General features: G+C 42.5%; 1 protein-coding gene across 3 annotated transcripts in view; it reads right to left on the reverse strand.

The window, feature by feature from the left end:
- Positions 1-2,619: 2,619 nt before the first annotated feature.
- Positions 2,620-22,686, reverse strand: part of PLA2G7 (phospholipase A2 group VII) — a 38,604-nt gene continuing 18,537 nt past the window's right edge. The window contains exons 2-12 of one of the 3 annotated variants that reach the window (XM_044252304.1): positions 19,700-19,838; positions 16,199-16,320; positions 15,593-15,740; positions 14,028-14,121; positions 11,493-11,561; positions 10,820-10,946; positions 9,831-9,944; positions 8,601-8,692; positions 5,747-5,917; positions 3,319-3,467; positions 2,620-2,902 (exon numbers count right to left, since the gene is read on the reverse strand). In XM_044252304.1, the coding sequence (XP_044108239.1) occupies positions 2,760-2,902; positions 3,319-3,467; positions 5,747-5,917; positions 8,601-8,692; positions 9,831-9,944; positions 10,820-10,946; positions 11,493-11,561; positions 14,028-14,121; positions 15,593-15,740; positions 16,199-16,320; positions 19,700-19,808 (1,338 nt within the window). In that variant the 5' untranslated portion in view covers positions 19,809-19,838 and the 3' untranslated portion in view covers positions 2,620-2,759. Of the gene's footprint in view, positions 2,903-3,318; positions 3,468-5,746; positions 5,918-8,600; positions 8,693-9,830; positions 9,945-10,819; positions 10,947-11,492; positions 11,562-14,027; positions 14,122-15,592; positions 15,741-16,198; positions 16,321-19,699; positions 19,843-22,686 lie in introns of all 3 variants that reach the window. The other 2 variants (XM_044252296.1, XM_044252313.1) reach the window with 2 other exon arrangements.

A 22,686-nucleotide genomic window follows, 5' to 3' on the forward strand; every position in this document is an offset into this window, starting at 1 on the left:
CACAGGTTATACAAGGTCTCTGAGATGCGATCTTCTTCATCTGTCAAATGGGGATGATAAAACCTTTCTCAAAGTGCCTTTAAGACTGGAAATAGTATACTTTTCTCTGCAAGATACCCAGTGTGTGCACGAGGTCATTATTATATTTTAAAATTTTAACTCACTAAGTCTTCTCCATGGTTATATTCTCCTTTAGCATCTGCATGGCCCACTGATAAAGGATTTTTTTAAAAAATGCTACTTAATGAGACAGCAGGACAATTGGAAGGGTTATCCATTTTCAAAATGAGTAAGGAGGTTTGCTTTGTGCAGGTGGGGGAAAGAGGCACATCTGAAACATAATCAGACTCCCAAAGCCTGATGGGGGAGCAGTGAGAACTAAGGACATTGAAAGGTGGGTACAGTTTCAGTAAGTAGAGAGGTGAGGGGTTTGCAGTAAACATAGCTGAGGTAGAAAGCCTACTGCTTGTCCCTGGGATAAGAGGAGACAAGTTGGGTTCACACCTACAGGTGATGCAGCTACAGATTAGTGGCAGCAAAGGTCAGAGAAGATACCTTAGGGCCAGATTATAGAAAGCCTTCAGTTTCACGCTAAGGAGTTTACTTAACACCTAAAAATTTTTAAAATCAGAATGGCTATAGGATAGAAGTCAGATTTCTCAAAATGAGCGTTTTTGCTCTGTAAAACACTTAAGATAGCCTGAAGTATCACATCAAAATACATGGTCACTTATTAACTGAGCAGAAGGGGTGGGGATGGAGTGGTTAACCAGGCTCTCTGTGAAACCGAGTATCCCTGTTCCCACAGGCTTGAACCCGTGTGGAGAATTCACAGGAACCAGACCACCACTAAGGCAAAATATACTTGACTCATGAGTGTCACACGCTTTTATATTCCTCGGGAAACAAAACCCATTTCCCTTGACTCCCAGATATATAAGGAAGTTTTGAGCTTTTTACCTTTATGTGCAGACCTACCTCAGGGATACATGGGTTCAGTTCCAAACCACTACAATGAAGTGAGTCAATGACTTGTTGGTCTCCCAGTACATATGAAAGTTATGTTTACACTGCAGTGTAGTCTATTAAACGTGCAATAGCATTATCTAAACAAAGTGATATACATACCTTGATTAAAAAAAAAAAACCTACCTAATTGCTAAACAAAAATCCTAACCATCACCTAAACTTTCAGTGAGTTGTATCTTTTTGCTGGTGGAGGGTCTCTCTTCTGTGTTGATGGCTGCTGACTGATCGAGGGGGACAGTTGCTGAAGGCTGGAGTGGCTGTGGCAATTTAAAAAACTAAGACAACAGTGGGGGCACCTGGGTGGCTCAGTTGGTTAAGCATCCTGGGATCCAGCCCACATCAGGCTCCCTGCTCTGCAGGAAGCCCACTTCTCCCTCTCCTGCTCCCCCTGCTTGTGTTTCCTCTCTTACTACCTCTCTCTGTCCGAATCTTTAAAAAAAATAAAATAAAATAAGAACAATGAAGTTTGCCCCTTCGATGGATTCCTCCTTCTGTGAAGTTTCTCTTGCATGCCGTTTGACAGCATTTTACTCACTCCAAACGAGTCAGTCCTCTCATGACCTGCTGCTGCTTTCTCTGCGAAGGGTAACTCCTATTGTAAATCCTTTGTGGTCATCTCAACAACCTTCACAGCATCTCCACCAGGAGATGAAACCTGCTCAAGAAACCACTTTCTCTGGTCATCCATAAGCAGTCATTCTCAGCCACTCACGTCTTATCAAGAGATTGCAGCAACTCAGTCCCCTCTTCAGGCCCCACTTTGAATTCAAGTTCTCTGTTTCCACCCCATCTGCTGTTACTTCCTCCACTCAAGTCTCAAACCTTCAGTTTGTAAGAAATGCAATAAATTGCAAAGCCCACTAAAGCAACGTATGCCTGTGTTGGGCTATTCTGCTTCCACAACTTTGTACAGAATTAAAGAACATCAAAGTAATTGGAAAAATTAGCCAGTTAAAAGTACTCTAAATGTTTCCTTTGTTACCTTCGCAACCTTCGCGTGAATAATGTGTTATAATCCGAATCCCTGGCCTGTCTTATGCACCTTCCTTGAGTAGGTAGAATCCACCTGAGATAAACCATCAAATAAAGGCAACAAATTATAAACTCTCTTTCATCCATCTTAATCTGCTGCCTTTGCCTTGTCTCCAATATCCTTATCCTTGGCCAGGCCCCATTTAGTTACCATATTGAAATTGTTGAGTATCCCTAATCCTGTGGTGAAACAATGCTTTCACCATTTGCTTGATCTAATTTTTCTTCCCATGACCAAAAGTCAAAGGGAAGTGTTTCCAAATTCTACCTAGAATACCACATTGCTAAAACTCAATTCTACTCACAATTAAAAAAAAGATGCATGAAAACCTGTATTGTATTTTTTCCTGTATTGTATTTTTAAGGAGTGTTATGTCATTGCAACACGTTTTCATTAGCATCGTGCCTGTTTTGATATACTTGTCCACTAAAGTAACGTAAAAGTCATTATTAAGTTTGACACTAAAAAAGCATCATCTTACTAAAACCAAAATTTAGACTGGCATGGTTCTGATATACATCTGTCTTTACATTTTAAGGAAAAAAAAAATCCTAGTCCAAGCTTCAATCACTTTTATGGTATAGTCTACATTTTACAATATGAGTTACTTGAGAAAATACATTAAAATCATACACACACACACACACACACACACACTTTTAGACCGTTTTTAAACAAGACTTTTAAAAAGGGGCTTTTAATCTAAATGCTGTTGCTCTGTTTCTGTAGAGTTCTGTAGACTGACATCGTGGCTGGTTATGTTAATGTTGGTCCCTGGAATAAGATTAGCATCTTTTCCTTCAATCAAAGAATCCCACTGATCAAAATCTTTCTGCAGTCCTGTAAAATAGAAATGGTAATATGTAAAATAGAAATGGTAATATATTAGCATAGTAACAGCTCAGTGCCTCTAGGTGGCAGCATAGCCTCACTAATGACATGATTACAGCCCTGGCCGCTGCTTCTGTGTAAGTGATGGAGCTAGGCACTTGCAGATCAGCCAGGACCCTCAGCATGGAAGTCCACCAAGTGCGCCCAGAAGAACTATTCCCTTTAACAGGTAGACTCGCTGTCTGTGATACAGAGCATGCAAGCAGCAGAATTAAGTTTCTCACGCTTCTGTTTGCAAACTGATTTACTGCCCTATTACACTGCAAACCAACTGGAGACAGTTAAAATAGGACTAAGGCTGGATTAAGAGAGTTTTGTCCTAAGGATCACCTAGTTTACGTCATGAAATACTCTTAGTTTCTTACCTAAGTGCTTTTGTAAAAATGCTAATGAAGCTTTGTTGCTAAGACCAAGTGCTACATTTGAATCTATATCTCCTTTTAAGGTGAATATGTATCCAATTATTTTGCCAGTTGCAAATGTGAAATCAGCAAAATTTTGATGGACTGAACCCCTGAAAGAGAAAGGAGAGTTATAAATCACATAGTTTGACAAACTTATTTCTGTAGTTAGGGTGCAGGAAGGATACTGGCCTCGCTGGCTATGTACTGAAAAACCAAGGTAATAAAACCTGATCTCTTTAGTTGTATTTGTGGGTCACAGGGTGCACGTATAGGGATCTTAGAGTATATTTTCATCTTCCCTTTTAGGTAAACAAAGATTCCAGTCTTCAGTGGCATCTTGGCTTTAGAAGAAATGATTCTTTCTTTCTTTCTTTTTTTTTTTTTTTTTTTTTTTTTTTTTTGAGCTGATGCAACGTATTATGTTTTGCAGGGACTGTGTACTCAGAGCCAGAAGCCTATTATATTTGCTTACCAAAACCACCTAACTTCGTATCTATTTGATGCTAGTCAAAACACACTGCACATAAGCCTGGGATAAAGTAGATTTAAGGGAAAAAAAACCCTTTTCCTTTTATTATTTAAGCTGGAAGTATCTTATAGGTATCATTTATGCCGCTCCTTAAATCCACCAACAGCCTGATATCAAGTAGAATGGTCTTTTCCTTGGTGCAGTAGTTTTCTACTGCCTCTCAGACATTTGACACTTTCTTGCAGGTCTGTGTTTTTTTTCTTTGTTTCCCTGACCATCTCTTTCTTGTTTGTACCTTCCCTTCTTCCCCTAACCACTCTGTTCTCCACTGGCTCTTCACATACATACAGGCATTTCCCAAGATTCTGTTCTCAAATCAATTTTAACCCACTTGGTGGTCTTATCTGCACAGGTTTCATGTGTAATATGCAAATTTTCTATTTTCCCAATGTGTGGCCAGACATCTCTACCCAGATTTCCCTGGTTCAAGCTAAGAGATTATAAGAATATGTCTTTCCAGCACCCCCACCCTACCGTGCTCCCCTTCCTCTTTATTATATTCCTGCTTATAAGCCAACCACCACTCCCAGTTATCCATACTTGAACCAGAGCCATCTGCCTCCCGCTCCTTCTTCCCTGCTTCCAATCACAACATGAATGTCAGAAGCACAAAGAAGCGAGAAACAGGGTCAGCAGCAGAAGCCCAGATGCTACCAACAGTGGTGGAATGGCCTCAGGAGGAGACCATGGCGGAAGAGAGGGAGGGAGCGGTCAAAACAATGGGAGGAAGGGCGAAGAGTAGGGTTGCAGTACCCCTGGAGGGAGAAACAGGGATGTCCACAAGGTTAAGTTCAAATGGATACAGAGAACAGGGTCCAAGTGGCAAATAGCCTGCAGGGTCTTTTATGTCCTTGGTAGGGCGAGTTCCAGTATGCTGGTGGAGGGTTGGGGAGCTAGCCTACGGGAATCAAAGTATACAGGGAAGTAAGCATGAACTATGAAATATGAGCTATTATTTCCAGGTTCCTAGCAGAGAAAGGAAGAAAAAAAAAAATAAGGTAGAGGAAGAGCCTAGTAAAGAAGTGGAGTTGAGGGAGGCTAGGCATTCTGCATTATTTCTGTTTTAAAATTAAATAGACTTGCCCATCCAAATACTGAAGTCCTTAGCTAACGTGAAGCTAAACTGAGGTCTTTAACTATCTAGACCCTTCTCACTATCTAAAGTCTCTTGATCCTTCCAGACCAATTCTACTCCCTTGTCTGCCAAGAAGCCTGTCCTGAGCACCTCAGGCGGAAAAGCCTCCATTCTCTGACCCCATAGCATTTACTGCCTACATGGTTTGTGTTTCCTTCCCGCCCCCTCTTCTTGTCTTCTTTGAAATAAGCCGGATTTCAGAAGAGGGATGAGCCCTACCTTGTAACATCACGTTGTGAGTTCAAAACTCTCCTGGGGTTTCTTTTTCAGACCCATGATACCAGCATATCACTGATGCTCAAAGGCATCCCACTATAGCTTTGGGGGAATTTACAAATCCATATTCTTCTGAAACAGGTACACACTGTAGATCTCAACAGATGCTCTCCCTTTTTTCCCCAAAGAGTTCCGAGTCTAGCCTGTTGATGGAATACTTCTCCCTACCCCAGCTCCCAAATGCATAAGCCTGCTCTTGTATCCTAATGCAAATTTTAATTATCAGTACAGGAAGGACTTACATTAACACATTTCAAAACATCTGCATTTAAAAAAGAATAAGCATAAATGCACTTAGACCCTGAAATTATCTCATTTTCTCCCTCATAGAAAGTCTAAACAATGCATTTAACGACTCTATCATGCCTACCAAATGGTATCTTTTGGTGTATATCCAAGTTTCAAGTTTCTGTTTCAGATCATGAAATAAATCACTTATTAATATTCACCTGATTGTAATCATTTTTCTTTCTTTGCCGGGTGAGTAGCACTTTTCCATTTTTTCGATATTAGCAGGATATTGGAACCGTTCCGAGTTGATAAAAAAGAGGGGCTGAGGAATTCTGGGAAATATTTCATCATCCAGCGGAGCCATCCAAGCATCCAGGGCAATCCCACATCTGCAGGAGTTCGGGGACAATGACAAAAGAAGGCTGGTGACACGCTGACAGACATGCGGAATTTCTAATGACGTTAGGATTAATGGGCATACACCATCCTGGTTTACTGTGGGTTATCTCACTGGTATTACACCTCAGTGTGGGAAGGGAATATGATGAGCTTTGTAAGGTAGCAGACTTGGAATTACATAATCATTTTCTTTAGGAGACATTTAGGAATTGTGACCTTAAAAAGATAAGAGTATCTTTAAAATGTTTCATCATTTTTGTTACATTGCTTTCAAAATAAACTTTTCAGTAAGAATTTCTCCAAAACTATGGGGTGTCTGAAGACATACAATATATGCATTATTGCTCCCATGTTTCCGGGCCTTCTGGACACCTTGCAGTCCATTTACTGTGCCTTTTTCACAATTAACTATTGGACCAGTTGCTTTATAGGTAGAGGTCCTTCACCTGGATAAGTGTCTGGAGGTTGAAGAAAAACATACAAGGTATATCATTTGAAAATGTAACTTGAGTTTTAAAAGTACGTTTATCCTGGGGCGCCTTGGGTGGCTCAGTGGGTTAAAGCCTCTGCCTTTGGCTCATGTCATGATCCCAGGGTCCTGGGATCAAGGCCCACATCGGCCTCTCTGCTCTGCAGGGAGCCTGCTTCCCCCTCTTTCTCTCTGCCTGCCTCTCTGCCTACTTGTGATCTCTGTCAAATAAATAAATAAAATCTTAAAAAAAAAAAAAGTAAGTTTATCCTATGTTTCTGAACCTTTTGGACACTCCACTTTATGTGCTAAATGGGCAAAAGAAGAGAATTCCCTTATAGAAACTGATTTTAAAAATTTGTGAGATGAAGTTTCACAAAGGGTCCTACCCATTTTCTAGATGGTTGGTTCTTCATGAGTTCATCTAGTCTGTGATGCCATGGTTCAAGAAAGAAGATATTTTTTCAAGTTATAAGACTGGGACCTGGTCCTGACTCTCACCCAAATAACTATAATTTAAGACCTCTATCCATTTAAAAAAAAAAAAAGATTTTATTTATTTTTATTTTTTTAAATGACCATCTAATTTATTATTTGTTTCAGGGGTACAGGTCTATTTTTAGAAAGTGCTTACAAAATTTTTTAAAAATTATTTTTATTAACATATAATATGTTATTTGCCCCAGAGGTACAGGTCTGTGAATCATCAGGCTTACACAATTCATAGCACTCACCACAGCACACGCTCTCTCCAATGTCCACCACACAGCCACCCCATCCCTCCCCACCTCCCTCCCCATCAGCAACCCTCAGTTTGTTTCCTGAGATTAAGAGTCTCTTATGGGGTGGTTGGGTGATGGACATTGGGGAGGGTATGTGCTATGGTGAGTGCTGTGAAATGTGTAAGCCTGATGATTCACAGACCTGTACCTCTGGGGCAAATAACACATTATATGTTAATAAAAATAATTTTAAAAAATTTTGGTAAGCACTTTCTAAAAAATATATCAAATATTGTTCTTAATGATGTGATTCAAAAATATTCCCATTTAAATTCCAAATAAAAGAATAACGTTCATTAAAAAAAAAAAAAAAAAAAAGAGTCCCATGGTCTGGCTCCCTTTCTGGTTTCATGCCATTTCATCTTTCCTCTCTTCCCCCATGATCCTCTGCCTTGTTTCTCAAATTCCACATTATCAGTGAAATCGTAAGATAACTATCTTTATCTGACTTATTTCACCTAGCATAATACCCTCTAGGGTGTTATGTGAAATATTAAGTGAAATAATATTTTATTTATTTGTTTGTGTGTTTAATTTATTTGCGAGAGAGCCAGTGGAGGGAGGAGCAGAGGAGGAGGGAGAGGAAGAGAGAAAGAAGCTCAAGCAGACACCACACTGAGTGCAGAGCCCAACCTGGGCTAGTTCTTAAGATCCTGAGCTCATGACCTGAGCTGAAACCAGGAGTCAGATGCTTAACTGCCTTAGCCACCCAGGCACTCCAAGACCTCTATCGATCTTAAAGATGGGAAAAAAAAAATCAATTTAAAAATGCCTGGCATGTTGGGGAAATCTAGAAATACTGTAAGATACACTACTGATGTCACAACCATTATGTCATAGATTTTATATATATATACATATATATGGATAGATTCTATATATACATATACATATACATATATATTATATATATATATGCACATATATATGTATATATAAATGGATAGATTTCCAAGTGAAAATATTAAGCCCTTAAGCAAATATATAAGAATGATGAGGGAAAATACATAGGCATGGGGAAAGCTTTTAGTAGCAAGCGAGGTAGATGGTTTCTGTCTGGGAAAATTCATACGGAGTACTTTATGGAGGCAAAAGAACAGCCTTATAAACCCTGGAGGATCCTTTCCTCATTAAGAATTTGATAAATGGGTGCCTGGGTGGCTCAGTGGGTTAAAGCCTCTGCCTTCAGCTGAGGTCATGATCCCAGGGTCCTGGGATCGAGCCCTGAGTAGGGCTCTCTGCTCAGCGGGGAGCCTGCTTCCTCCTCTCTCTGCCTGCCTCTCTGCCTACTTGTGATCTCTGTCTGTCAAATAAATAAATAAAATCTTTAAAAAAAAAAGAATTTGATAAATATTCTCTCTCACATGGGTTATAGCTTTCTGTCTTCCAATAACTTCATTTTCTTTCTCTTCCTTCTCTTACCTGAATCTCTGGTCTTCACTGAGAGTCTGAACAACGGTGGCTCCACCAAAAGAGTGTCCAATAACTGCTATTTTATCCCTGTCGATAGAGTCCTGTATAAAACAGCACAATATATATCAATCACTGTCTCACAGGCAGTTAGAATAGAATGGTTTTTCACATTCTAAAATTTGTGTTCACTGCATGGGCATGGTTAAGTACTTTGATCTCTTGTATAAGAAATGCATACATACATACACTCACATGCACTCACACACACATACACACATGTATACACACACATACATACGCATGGACGTACATGGGCATATATACACACAAATCCACATGTTGGGCATTTGTAGAAGTTCAAAGTACACTAGGCAAAGTTCCTAGGCACCCACACTTGAAACACTGACATCATTGCTGACTTCTGCCTCTCCCCACCCCACATTTAATTCATGTGTTCATTCCCTGTGTATCTGTCATGCACCTGCTCTATGCCAGGCACCACAGACCACTTTCAATGAGCTCCCAGTCTACCAGTGGAGGACCAGGTACAGGTATGTGATGCAGATACAACAGTGTTCAACAGGGTGGTGCCAAGGAGCACACGTGACAGATAGCTCAGCAGCCCAGGGGTGGCAGTGGGGTCCAAGAAAGCTTCCTGGGGAAGGTGATGCCTGACCTGGGAGAGTAAGCAAGACTCAGGGAGAAGAATGTGTCAGGCCAAGAGGACAGCATGTACAAAAGCACGGAGGCAGGAGAGGGAGGGGCAGACTAAGGGACAACAAAGTCTTCACTGAATCAGGAGAACAGACCATCATCTTCTGCCTGAACTGAAGTACTTCTTGTTCCTTCTATCCCATCCTCCATCTCCCATGCACAATTTCTTTGTTCATGCGGTCCACTTCGACAGTCTTCAACTCCCTCTCAATAGTCTGTTGAAAACTTCTGACCACCACTGCAGGATCAAGCTCAAAAATATGCAAGAGCCATCCAGAAATTTAACTACTTCCACTGGACGTATTGATTTGAACCAGAGAATTTACTCTTTTTGTTGGCTCTTGCAATTTCATATCTCACGCAACCTAATGCATTCCTCATAGCTGTAATACTTCGCGTATCTTTTTTTTTTTTTTTAATTTGCAGCCCTCTGTCATGTCAAGCCTTGCATTACAGCAGAAAAGCGGATGAAGAGGAACAATGAAGAATGACAGACCAAGGAACATGGCTTTTTCTTAAGCTCACCTTCAGTTGCTCCACATCAAACTCTAAATCTAAGACATTCTTCACTGGCCTTCCACGATCAATGTCCAGAATCAAATCAAGAGCTTGGGAACACTCCTTTGCTCTTTTCTGTACCTAAGATGATGATCAGAAAAAGGAAATGACAAAGTAAAAAGCTGTGGCACTTATTTTAGAGTCTGCGTAGGCGTTGCATGTGGGAAACCTGGTTGATTGCTTCTACACTGGAAATGTCTAAGTGATTAGTGACTGGAACATGACCAGTGTCTTGATGTGGGCTCCAGCTTTGCAGGTTATAGCTGAATCCAAATCCTAGCTCTGGTGCTTACCTGCTGTGTGACCTCAGATGAGGTACACAACCTCTCTGAGCTTCCGTTTGTTGTATGGCAATGCCTACCTCGGTGAAATGTGGGTGGGATTACATGCAAGGACATATATATGAAACACCCACTGCAAAACCTGGCACAGAGGCGAAAGCCAGTGTGCTCTCTCTTACCTCATCTTCCAGACACTCTTGTGAAAAAGATACTGTTATTATTCATTATATTGTAACGGATCAAAGAGGTCAAACATAGTAAGTAACCTGTCTGAGCTCAGCCCACCCTGAAGTGATGGCACCAGCATTCACACACAGATCTTCCTACTTATTCCATATTGCATCTGTCTTTAATATTGTCTTGGAAGGGAGGATCTTTGTCCATTTCTTTTCTAGCACGTCTGAGATTCTAAAATGAGCAGTTCTACTGCAAAAGATTTCTGAATATGTACCGTCTTCTCTCAGGATATGTATGTTTGTCTTTGTTTTCACTATGATCCAGACTTTTCATTAAGGGAACTGTGTCTCTCAGAGAATCTTCTGACAGGTCTTTGGGGGATGGGAAGCAGGAGAGCGAGGAGCTCCCCCCGTAGCACATAAATGACATGAGCAAGCCTTAACCCGTTTGCATATACTTTTTAGTCTCCAGGCCCCCTCCCCTTCGGCTGCCACGTACCTGCTCACTTCGTACAGACATCTCCTCCTCCTCCGTTTTGAGGCTTTGGAGATAGAGCCAAGACTTGTTTCCTATTTCTGCAGCAGACTGGTCTTGGAAATAGTAAGTCGCGGAGGCGGATCCATCTCTGCAATCAAACAGAGTCAATGCCCTACCCTCGCTCTTCCTCTCCTTCATCCCCTCCCATGCTCCCCATCCCCAGCTTCCCTCTGAGCTTTCTGACTTCCCAGTCTTCTTCCACTCTCTGTTTGTTTTCATGTCAAAGAGGCACCCAAGAAAATGTCTTTGCTACAGGTCAAGTCCACCCTTTCCATCTTCTAATTCTAGGAGGTCAGCTGGAGACTCCTGCCGGAAACTAAATCCCAGGGCTGCCACTTACCCACTGTGTGGTTTGGGGCAAATTACTTACTTTTCCAGCTTCATTGCCTTCTTCTTTCAAACAGTGATAACAGTAACCATTTTGAAGGGTTCTTACAAATATTAAATGATGGTGCACGAACAGGGCACACAATAAACACCAGAAATGCTAGCTGCTTTTTAACTCTTGATAGTTTAACCCCGTGTCCTTTTTGTTTTTGTTTTTGTTTTCCTTCATCATGTAACCACAGTTGACAATTCCACTGATTTTTTTTTTTATAAATCTTTTCTGAAAATTAGAGCCCAGGTGACCTACCTGTGTTCAACAGCAGCAACTATGAACCCATAGGATGCCAGATCAATGCCAATAGCAGAATAAATTGTCCTTCAAAACAAAAGGAGGAAAGCATTTAACTACCAGCCATGCCTAGGTAGGGTCCACTAATAAACCTGGGAACATGGAGCCATTATACCCCTGTAGTAATGCCCGGGGGGTAAACCAGATAGCTGTGGTTCTCAAAGCTCTGGCCCTCAGGGTATATTTGACAACATCTGGAGGTATCTTCATTATCATGATGGGCAGAGGGTGCTACTGGCCTCTAGTGGGTAGAGGGATAGCGCTAAACATCCTAGAGCACACAGGACCACCCTCCACTGTAAGAAATTATTTCCTGCAAAACTTTTTTTGTAGGCCTGGGTGCCTGGGTGGCTTGGTTGGTTAGGCCATGGCCTTCGGCTCGGGTCATGATCCCAGAGTCCCAGGATTGAGTCCCGCATTGGGCTCCCTGCTCTGCGGGGAGCTGCCTTCTCCCTCTGACATTCTCCATCTCATATCTCTCTCTCTCTCTCTCTCTCAAATAAATAAGTAAAATCTTTAAAACACACACACACACACACACACAACGACAACAAATGTCGATAGTCCCAAGATTGAGAAACCCTGATGCAGTATTCTAAATATCACGTTTGAGAGTTCTGGGCTTTAATCTTGGCCCTACTACTTATCAGCTATATGACTTAGGTAATTATATTCCTTGTCGGCACCTGTACAATGGGACTAATAATGCCTTTGCTTTAGAACAGTTGTAAAGTTTTCGCAAGACAGTGTATGTAGGAAGGCAATGCAGTGTGGTGCTTAGGAGAATGGGACCTGCAGTCCGATCCCTGTGTTTGGTCCACCACTGATGAGCTGTCTGCCCTGGGGAAGTCACTGACCCTTCCTCTGTAATGGCAGGGTACTTGGTGGGATTACTGTAAAGGATCAAGTAAGTTAATACATTTTCAGTGCTTGTAAATATGTCTAAACCAGGGTAAAGACTGAACACATGTCAACTCTTATTTAAATGACTGGACACAAAGATCATGTGCTAAGCAACTGCATTCATACTCCCTTTCCCTTCTTCTCTCTGCACGTCTTCTCATATGCACTCAGTAGGAAAGGGCAGTAGAGAACCAAAGGGAGGTAAGTAGGAACTCTGTCTTCTACTGTAGAAAAAAACACAACCTACTTAGGGAGGATCAGCAAACCTTCTCTTGTCAAAGGCCAGGATGTAAATATTTCCAGCTTGGTGGGCAATACAGTATCTGTCACAGCTACTCAACTCGTTGTAGCACCGAAGTAGCCACAGGCAACGTAAAAGCTGGAATGAATGTGACTGTATTTCAATAAAACTTTATTTATAGAAACAGGGAGCAGGCTGGAATTGTCAACCACTGGTCAAGTAGAAATTAAATAACTAGGTGGGCAACAATTAAAGTACCAAAGAAAATTTCTTTTGATTTATCTGTTTATTTACTTATTGAGAGAGAGAAAGAGAGACAGCATGAGCAGAGGGAGGGACAGAGGGAAAGGGAGAGGGAGAGAATCTCAAGCAGACTCCCTGCTGAGTATGGAGCCTGCTATGGGACTTGATCTCATGACCCTGAGATCATAACCTGAGCCAAAATCAAGAGTCACATACTTAACCCACTGAGCCATCCAGGCTCGCCCCCTAAAAATAATTTCTTACTGCAGATACTCCCCAACTTCTTGCCAGCTAAAATCCACCGATTTCTGAAAGTCTTTCTAATCCTCTGAGGTAGAAGGGTAGGCAGCTGAAAGGATGGAAGAGGAGAGGGAGTGGAGGTCATGAAAAATGTGCCACTCCCAGGTCATGCCACAGAGAGCAGAGCTGATTAAAGACCCCACTCTGCCCCTGCCCCTCTAGATCTATCAGCACCAACTAAGCTTCCTGTGAGCAGAACCCAGAGACTGGGCAGTATGGGCACTAATGTAGGTCCATTCTGGTGAGATGCAGAACTCCTTTGATGAGTAACTTCCAATCAAGCATTCCCTTGGTTGGCCTGGTCCCATGTCTCTTTGAAGTGTGCTGTGATCTGAGACTCTGTACCCAGTCTCACCATTCCCCATCTCCTTCCCATGTGTCCAAGCTGCATCATGATCTGAAGGATCTCCCTATCTTTCCTGCTCTGTTCCCTCTATTCTTCATAGACATTTCTCTCAATAAATGTCTTTTACAGGTAATCCAATCTTGGTGTCAATTTCTCAGAAGGTCTAACCCACGGGATGGTTTTGAGACTGTAAATATTACAACATAGAAGGGCAACAGCCGAAAATGTGAATCCTTCTCTTCTTGTCATGAGGCTAGTCCCCATAAGCTGGAAGGAAGGAACTGCTTGACAGGATAGGCCTGGACTGATGAACAGACCACAGCCGAAGGCTGAGGAACCCCAATTCCTCCAAGACAGGACCCAGTGCAATACTCTAAAATCTGCTCTTCTTTTGGGGGAGTGGGATGCATTCGGTCATTGGTCGTTTGGAATTCAAATTGTTCAGCCTTTCAAACATTACCGGAATGCTCCAAGACCATGAGAAAAAACAATCAGTGGATATTTTTCCCCAGTCCTCAGAGGGGAGTTCCACTCTGCGGGAGTTGTCATTGAACCTAGACAACAATGAGAAATGATCATTAGTGTTTTCTCTGACTTGAATGTTCCTAGTTAATTTAACTTACATCTTCTTAGTGCAAATCCTGACCCACGGAATTCATACTTATGTTTTTAATGTATTACTAGTCAATTCATTAAAAAGTCTGCTACTAGATACCTACTGACCAAGGACCTGAAGCATGTAGTTTTTCTCAAGACCATAAAATCATTAATCATCTGTTCTCACTGCCAGCTCTGTGCTTAAGATAAGACAGTCTCCTACTTACAGGTGTATTCAGGAAGGCTATTCCTTAGTGCCAAGCCCAGGTGTTGGCAGAACTTCAAAGGGAATATTCCGAAACTAAAATGAACTGCAGGAGCATTACACTGAGAACCAGAATCTTCGAATCAGGGACTCCTTTCCTTCTAATTTGGTTCTGATCAAGAGGAACACACCATTGACTTCATACTCAGATGTGGTCTTGGATGCAGCTCTGCTTCTTACTACTGACCTTGAACAAGTTCCAAGAACTCTTGAGTTTCCCATTCCTCTTTCATAAAACAGAGCAGATGGTATCTTATAGGGCTTTTGTGAGAATGGTATCAAAGTAGGACATATAGGCAAAGCACTCATCTCGTGACATTAGTAAGCGGCTCAAAACATGGAAGATACTGTCTTCCTTCCTTCATTTCTCAACTGCTCTTGTCATTGCCACCCTCAGTGATTTGTGTTCCATTTTCTCCTTTATTAGACAGAGCTGCAGTCATGAAGACTGATGACTGCTCTGGAAGTGATTTGTAACTTACTCAGCACCATACAGAGGTGTAGTGACATTTCCATCATTTCTGTTGTAGAGGGGTTTTTAAGAGAACTCCATGGAGATGTTTAAAATAAATGCCAGAAGTTGTAGGTAATTTTGAGAGGGAAGTTTGAAGACATGGCTAGCCCTGGCCCAACAGTAGTGTCTGAGCAAACAGATAAGGAAACATCTATATTAGTGATAGGTAGACAAACGAAGTCATGAATGCCCAACAGGTTGTCTTGGTGAGAGAACCTGGTACTTGGGGATGGGCGATGGGAATGAGGATGGAGTCCCCTCGCTTACCATAGGGGAGAAATTGTTTTTCCCTTTCCTACAAAGCATCCAGGGCACGGGGCACGACAGCCAGCCTGCTTCTTACTCACCAGATTACTGCTCCTCCACAGTATGTGAGCAGGAAAATGAAAGACCAGCCAGAGACAGATATTTTAGGCAGTCGGAAAATCTGACACTTTCACTCCCTCCATCTCCCCCCATATATGTAGAACAAAGCAAATGAGAACCCTTGATTCTCTAATGGTTATCTGGGCTTTTAAGAAACACTTCATCTTCTGAAGAGAAGTTTAGACTGGAGAAAATCTACTTTAATCTTTGCCTGAAACTTCTGCTGTTTTCTAGCTTTTCTTATATTCTAGAGCCTACAAAGCAGGATCATTGGGAATCTTACCAAAAAATAAGCTTAGTATTTTGCCCATAAGCCAATGTGTTCCAAGGTATTTACTAAGACCAAAAAAATATTCTTTGTTTGGGATCCAAAGGGTGTCAGAGTGGTGGTCCTCCTCTTGCGATGGATAATACAAACGCAAGAAGGTACCCTGTAGAGGAAAGAAATTAACATACTTTTAGTGAGGTTCCTTCTCCATTATGTTCCAATAGCTATTTTGCACATTTAATTAGTGAAGACCCTAATACTTCTGCTGTTCACAGAGAGGTCCAGAAAAAAAAAAAAAGTTAAGCTGCTGTGGTGACTGAACACAGTAGAAAGAGAAGCAAAATAGAACAGTATGCTTTCTGAGTGAAAAGAAAGCACAAGCCTGTTGGTTTCAACCATTATGGATGGAGAAAATAAAGAGAATTTATAGATATATTGGTCAGATGACAGCAGCAAATTGGGGAATGACTGAACTTGCGAAAGGCTTCCAATGGGACAAGATAAATGGGAATGTGAGTCATTCTCAGGTGAGGGCAAGGACAGGTTTCAAATCATTTTAGTGGGCAATACTAATAGTCAATATTAGGTTATAAGGCTAAGTGGTATTAATCAAAGCATTACCTTCTTAGTATAATCAAACATCAAGTCTGTACAACCAACAGAGTAAGATCCATTTCCTTTGGGGATTTTAGATTGGCCGACGCTTGCAGCAGCCATCAGAGCTTGTATTTTATTGGCCCATGCTGAAAAAAAGGTCAATATTATCTCGCTGTCCTTCATTACACACCAGACTTTATTATGCAAAAGGAAATTCCAAGGGAATGAAGTCACACCCCTTAGTTTCTGGTCTCCTTCATTTCTTTACCCAACTAGTAAAACACAAATAAATATTAAGGGCCCGATGTAAGCAAAGTATTTTGTGGGGATACAAGAGCAAGGTGGACACAGCCCTTTCCCTAACTTAAAGCTATCACCTCCTAATACTTTCAGCCTTGTCCTTAGCTTCTGCTCTGATTCAGACCATGTCAAAGACCATTTCCCCAATATGTTTTTGCCAAACATGAACCTTGGAGCTTGGACATGCAAGCTCTTTAGCCTTAACCCAATTCTACGATTCAGAAAAGCTCTGCTTATTAAAGTTTGAAAAGTACTAGGCAAACAAACAAACAGCACTAGGCTGAGGTACCAGACCACCTGGTTGGACACACAGGTCACCAACTGATAGTTCAAAGGCCAGGAGGGAGTTCCAAGGAAAGCAGGAGATGAATGGACCTGGAGCATTAGAGCTAGGTGATCCTAGTTAGGATCCCAGCTAGACTTGTGATGCTGTGATGCTCTGGCCTAGGCAATTTACTCCCCTCTCCGACCCTCCTCTGTGAAGTGGGGCAAAAAGCACTTGATTGGCCTGCAGGACAGTTGTAAGAATAAAGTGCTGATGAAAGTCAAAGGTCTAGCCCAGCACACAACACCTCATTAGCAGACAACTGGTATTATGTGTTCCTTACCTAGAATTAGCTAACTCTGACTACCCAAATGTAAGCCCTCAGGGGAGGGTTAGCAGATCTAAACTATGTCATACCCTTTTCCCTCTGGGCAGATCCAAAATCCAAGGTGTTTCCTCAGACATAAAAACAAAACAAAAAACAACCTCACCTTTAAGGTGAACATTTTCAGTCCTATTTAGAAAGGCACTTTCTTTCCCATTGAAGATGTTCTACCAAGCCATGCTCTGTGGTGTAACGGGGAGACATTAATCCATAGGGAGATACCACACATGACTTTCCCTCCTCGAGGAGCAGCCCTGTTCTGCTGTGACTCCACCCACATCAGCCATGATGGGATAGTAGCGGGCTTGAGGGGGAGGACTCTGGCTCACAGTTTGAGGAAGAGTCCCAGAGAGCCCACAGCTGCCTTGGAGGTGCCAAGTTAAGAGTTAAGTTCTAGAGCCATGGAAGGGTTCTGAGTCACACAAAGTTTCTCTTGTGAGATCTCCATTCCACATAGGCTCAGGGAACTTTTCTCAATCACCTGGGAGTACCCAGGTTCTCTAAAACCTGCCCTTCCGCAAAGTCTCCTCACTCAACCTTCAGGAGCCACAGGTCAAGGTGAGGCTATATGGCTGTCTAGTCTGAGACACTTGACCCCTCGTGAGACCTAGAGCTGACCTGGCTTGGGGTGTAAGTCTACAGAGCCCTGTGGCTGTTTGGTGCTGGTGGGGCTGGGGGTGGGGGGTTGTAAGAAAGTTTCATCAGCCTGCAGCTAATCCAGTCACAGTCCTGGATTTCCTGTTCTCGAACCATCTGTTAGATCAGGGCTCATCATGAAGGATGAGGCAGGAGGCGGCTTGTCAGGTAGAATTGGGCTACCCTCTAGAAGATACAGTTTGTGGTTCAGAATTTATACATGTCACGTTCTATTTTTCTTCAACCTTTGTTTAAGAGGAGCATTGGAACCGATTCAGGGCTTTGAATCTTGTTACACATTTCCAGTAGGGTTCATTTGTCAAGTATTCCTGATACCCATTCCTGGGATTTGAGATGAATTGTACACATGCTAGGAACATGGTATTTCCTTACATAGCTTCATGTCTTCCACTCACAAAAAGGATATCTGTAGCTCATACTTCACCTGCATAACCCTACTTTCTATATATTCATTTGGTTAGAAAAATACAAACAACTATCCATTACTTTAACCCTTTATTCAATAAATGATTTCTAGTAATTAACAAAATATTTTTGAGCACTGAGAATGGGTCACTGGGTTCAAGGATGAGGCTATAAAGAAGAATAAAGTAGTGTCTGTTTCCCCAAGTTTCTGCCCGTCCAATGCCAGCTTTCCAATGATTTTCAACAATGAAGGGGATATAAAATGTGTTTTGAAATTCAAACGCTGTACCAATAAAAAGTACATGATGTAAATGTCTCTTCACTGATAATCCTCTCACGGTGTAAGATGCTCCTTGTTCCCAATCCTTAGAAAAGGTAATGGGAAAACTAATTCAACTAGGCTGGAAGCTCCTTGAGCTTGTCCTTGAGCTTGTCCACAAACTCACTGTCTTAGTCACCAGTGCCTCAGCTTCCTGGTAAGTGTTGTTGAATGAGTGCACCTGTGAGATATTACACCATTCCCCATGCAAATGTAGATACAACATATGGTCCTTCCTAGGGATGCCTTTACCTTCCTAGCTATGGAACAGGGCAATATTTATCAGGCACAGAGTGATGAAAGCTTTTTGTAAATGTTACAATAAGGAATCACCCGTCAAACCTGAGCAGCTAGATCCAGAGTGACCAGGCATGGGGCTAGACAGTGTGACACCATTCAGAAGCCGCCTACACGGTTCACCTGAGGGGAAGCTGGCTACAGAAGATGATGCAGCACAATGCTCCGGGATCTGCAGGCATTCACAAAGCTCTTTGCAGTCAAGGTCCTTCTTAGTGAAGGCACATGTCCTTGTCTAGAAACGGCTGCCTCATTCAGGCCACCTCTTCCGGGCCTGATTCAACCTCTGCCTCTTCTTCCCTCCCACTACAAGGGAAGAATGAGCAAGAGATGCGCGTCCATTCTCACCTGGAGCTCTTCAGCTCGTCCCTTCCTCTCCTTGTGAGGACAGTGGAAACACCGTTGCCCTCTGGGCCCCAAGACCCTAACCTGCCATTTTCTCATCTCCTCCTCATACGAACCAGAACTAAACCTGTTGATCAAGACAACTGCCTGTCCTTCCCCCTCCACGGGAGCAGGTTTTGCGGTTGCCTCTGAGGGAGCCCTAAGGGGTTGTGTCACTGCGCCTGCGTGGGGGCGGGTTACGGTGCTGAAAGAGACCAGGGGCCGGGTTGAGGAAGTTTTCTACCATGGTTGTGAGCTGAGCTTCTGGTTTGCCTGAAAATGCCTCACTTGGTTCTGTCCTGCCGTCATGACGTGGAAGACGACGGGAGCTTCTTCAGTTTCGGTTGGAGTGAGGAGAAAGGGAGGCTTTGTTCTGTGCCCCAGAACACAAGGTCTCCATAAGCCCCTTTGTAATTAACCTTAGTTAAAAATCCACACGTGCAACTGCTCTGGGGTCAGTCGAGTCTGGCAATGGGTCAGTTGCTCAAGCCCTTGAACAAAGAGACCTCTTACCTGATGATCTAATTTGGGCAACGGGATTTAGGTCTTGCCAGTCAATAGGATGGACCAGTGCGAGGCAGCTGCAGAGGCAGAAAAGCGCATGCACTTTGGGTGGTAACATCTTGGAAGCTGAGCAGCAGTTTCAGCTTAACTTTCTTCAAGGCAGGTTATTAAAAGAAAAAAAAAAACATGCAATAAAGAGGACTTAAATAGGCTGAGAAATCAGTGCGATTAAGGTACGAGCAACATGACTTCATATATATTGTTAAGGGAGGAAGGCACCTGGAAACAATGCAATGTGCACTGTCTGAGCTGTTTTTTTTTTTTTTAAGATGTTATTTATTTATTTGACAGACAGAGATCACAGGTAGGCAGAGAGGCAGGCAGAGAGAGAGGAGGAAGCAGGCTCCCTGCTGAGCAGAGAGCCCGATGCAGGGCTTGATTCCAGGACCCTGGGATCATGACCTAAGCCGAAGGCAGAGGCTTTAACCCACTGAGCCAACCAGGCACCCCTGAGCTGGGTTTTTGAAAGGCACCAGGGAGGCAAAATCCTTGGTAATGCCGGAAGGCAGAGCACAGAAATTACACTTCTAGCAGTCACAGGAGGGTGCTGGTCACAGATTCTCTAACTCTGAAGCAGTTTGCTTTGGTTAAAAATTGCATCAAGGGGAGCCTCCATGGCACAGTCAGTTAAGCAACCAACTCGTGGTTTCAGATCGGGTTGGGATCTCAGGGTTGTGAGATCAAGCCCCAAGTGTTGGACTCTGTGCTCAGCACAGAGTCAATGCTTAAGATTTTCTCTCCCTCTGCCCCCTGCCCCGATAAATAAATAAATAAAACTCAAAAAAAAAAAAAAAAAGAATAGCATCAATAATTGTAACAATCATAGATCACATTCATAATAATATCCATAGGCATGTCTAGCACATTTACAAACGCTCTGTAAGTTTTGGCTGGTGTTTCCATCGGGGTTATAAAATATCATATGGCTGCAGCTGTGACTGTTTTGGTGCTGATGGTATTTTTATTTTTGGTGATCTCTACAATCCTCCTACCCTGAAACCTTCCCCAAGGCAGAGGTCAGGTCTTATGTACGTTCCCACTGCCTCACGGAGGGCCTGGCATGAGGTGGTGTTGCCTGAATGTTTATAGAATTCATGAATGAGTATCTATAGCCTCACAGACAGCATATTAGACTCATGATAGTAAGAAATGATATTATAATTGGGTGCTATACTAACAACTTATTAGCAAAAACCACCTGGTATGGGTGCCTCACCTCTATCCTACTGTACAAGTTTGCCCTTGGACAAAACTGACTTATCTCTTCACTGATAGTAACTTGCTAATGGATTTCTCCCAGATGTATTCCTATGCTTGAATACTTACATAGAATTCATAGACACATACACATACATACATACACATAAATATATGTATATAAAAGTTTTAAAATTTGTTTGTAGTATTTCATTCGAAGATACACTTTTAATTTGATAGTATGTTTTGAGTCTTTTCATATGAGTACCGAGCACTGTAATTTGCCTTTTTATTTTAAAATGGCACTTAAGCGTTGCTCAAAAAGTCTATTCACTGGGGCGCCTGGGTGGCTCAGTCAGTTAAACACCCAACTCTTGGATTCGGGTCAGGTCATGATGTCAGCGTCCTGAGATTGAGCCCCAAATCTGGCTCTGCACTCAGCATGGAGTCGGCTTGAGATTCTCTCCCTCTCTCTCTGCCCCTCCCCTTGTTCTCGCTCTCTTGCTTTCTCTCAATAAATACAGTATTTTTAAAAAATGTTTGTTCACTAAATAAATAACAATGTTGCCAACATTTGAAAGCTTATTATATGCCCAGCATTTTTCAGTCTCTCTCAAGGCTATCTTACTCAGTCATCACTACACAATCTGTGAGGGAGTTTTAATGATCCCCACTGTACTGATGAGGAAACCGAGGCAAGGAGAATGTTACTCAAACACAGTTAGCAAGGGCTGGAGGTGGGGCTTGAATCCAGAATATCTGAGTCTCTGCTTTTATTTATTTATTTATTTAAAAAAGATTTTATTTATTTATTTATTTGACAGAGATCACAAGTAGGCACAGAGGCAAGCAGAGAGAGAGGAGGAAGCAGGCTCCCCGCTGAGCAGAGAGCCCGATGCAGGGCTCAATCCCAGAACCCTGGGATCACAATCTGAGCCAAAGGCAGAGGCTTTAACCCACTGCGCTACCCAGGCGCCCCTGAGTCCCTGCTTTTAACCACAACACACCAACTTTGGGTAGCCCTGATTTCTCTTGCCCCTAGAATGATAATCTTCTGAAGTTAATGAACACATGTCTCTTTCGATGATGCTCTTGTGTTCAGGAACTTCCTGGATTGAAAAGAGGGCTTAATAAAGAGCTAGAAACTGTTCTCTAAAGAGATGAGCATCTGTCTCATTGTTCTTGCCCTAATTGTTATTTGAAGCCACATGCCAGGACCCTTGGAAACCGCAGAGTACTGTGTATGAATCCAAAGAAACAGCTACTGAGTTTTCCAAATAAGCAACAGAAGCTGAACCGAGGCTCTCTGCTCACCAGCCTCCAGCACTCCCCTGCTGCTGGACCATCACAAATGGGTTTCCCATCCAATAACATCATCCACAGAAACTATTTACAGGGACATGAGGCTTGAGAAAATTCCACCCGCGGTGCTCACAGCCCATGACTAATAAGAGGAGTGTCATTTGGCCATTTGGAAAATCACGGGGCATGAAAATGAGGAAAAATGAAGGCAAAGTGAAACACATAGGGAGGTCAACAGAGATTTTTTAGGAATATCACACTAAGGCAAAGGAAGTTAGCTTGGTCATAGCTCCTCAGTGATTGTGACACAATCCCTGTAACCACCTCAGGAAGAGTTAGAGATAGCCAATTGTTGGGAAGGCTTCCCTAAGTCCTCTGAGCAGGACTGGGGTGCTCTGCCCTCCCCGGCTTCCTGACAGACCTGTGCCGCTGCAGAT

The sequence above is a fragment of the Neovison vison genome, chromosome 1, assembly GCF_020171115.1.
Source record: "Neovison vison isolate M4711 chromosome 1, ASM_NN_V1, whole genome shotgun sequence".
Classification (NCBI taxonomy): Eukaryota; Metazoa; Chordata; class Mammalia; order Carnivora; family Mustelidae; genus Neogale; species Neogale vison.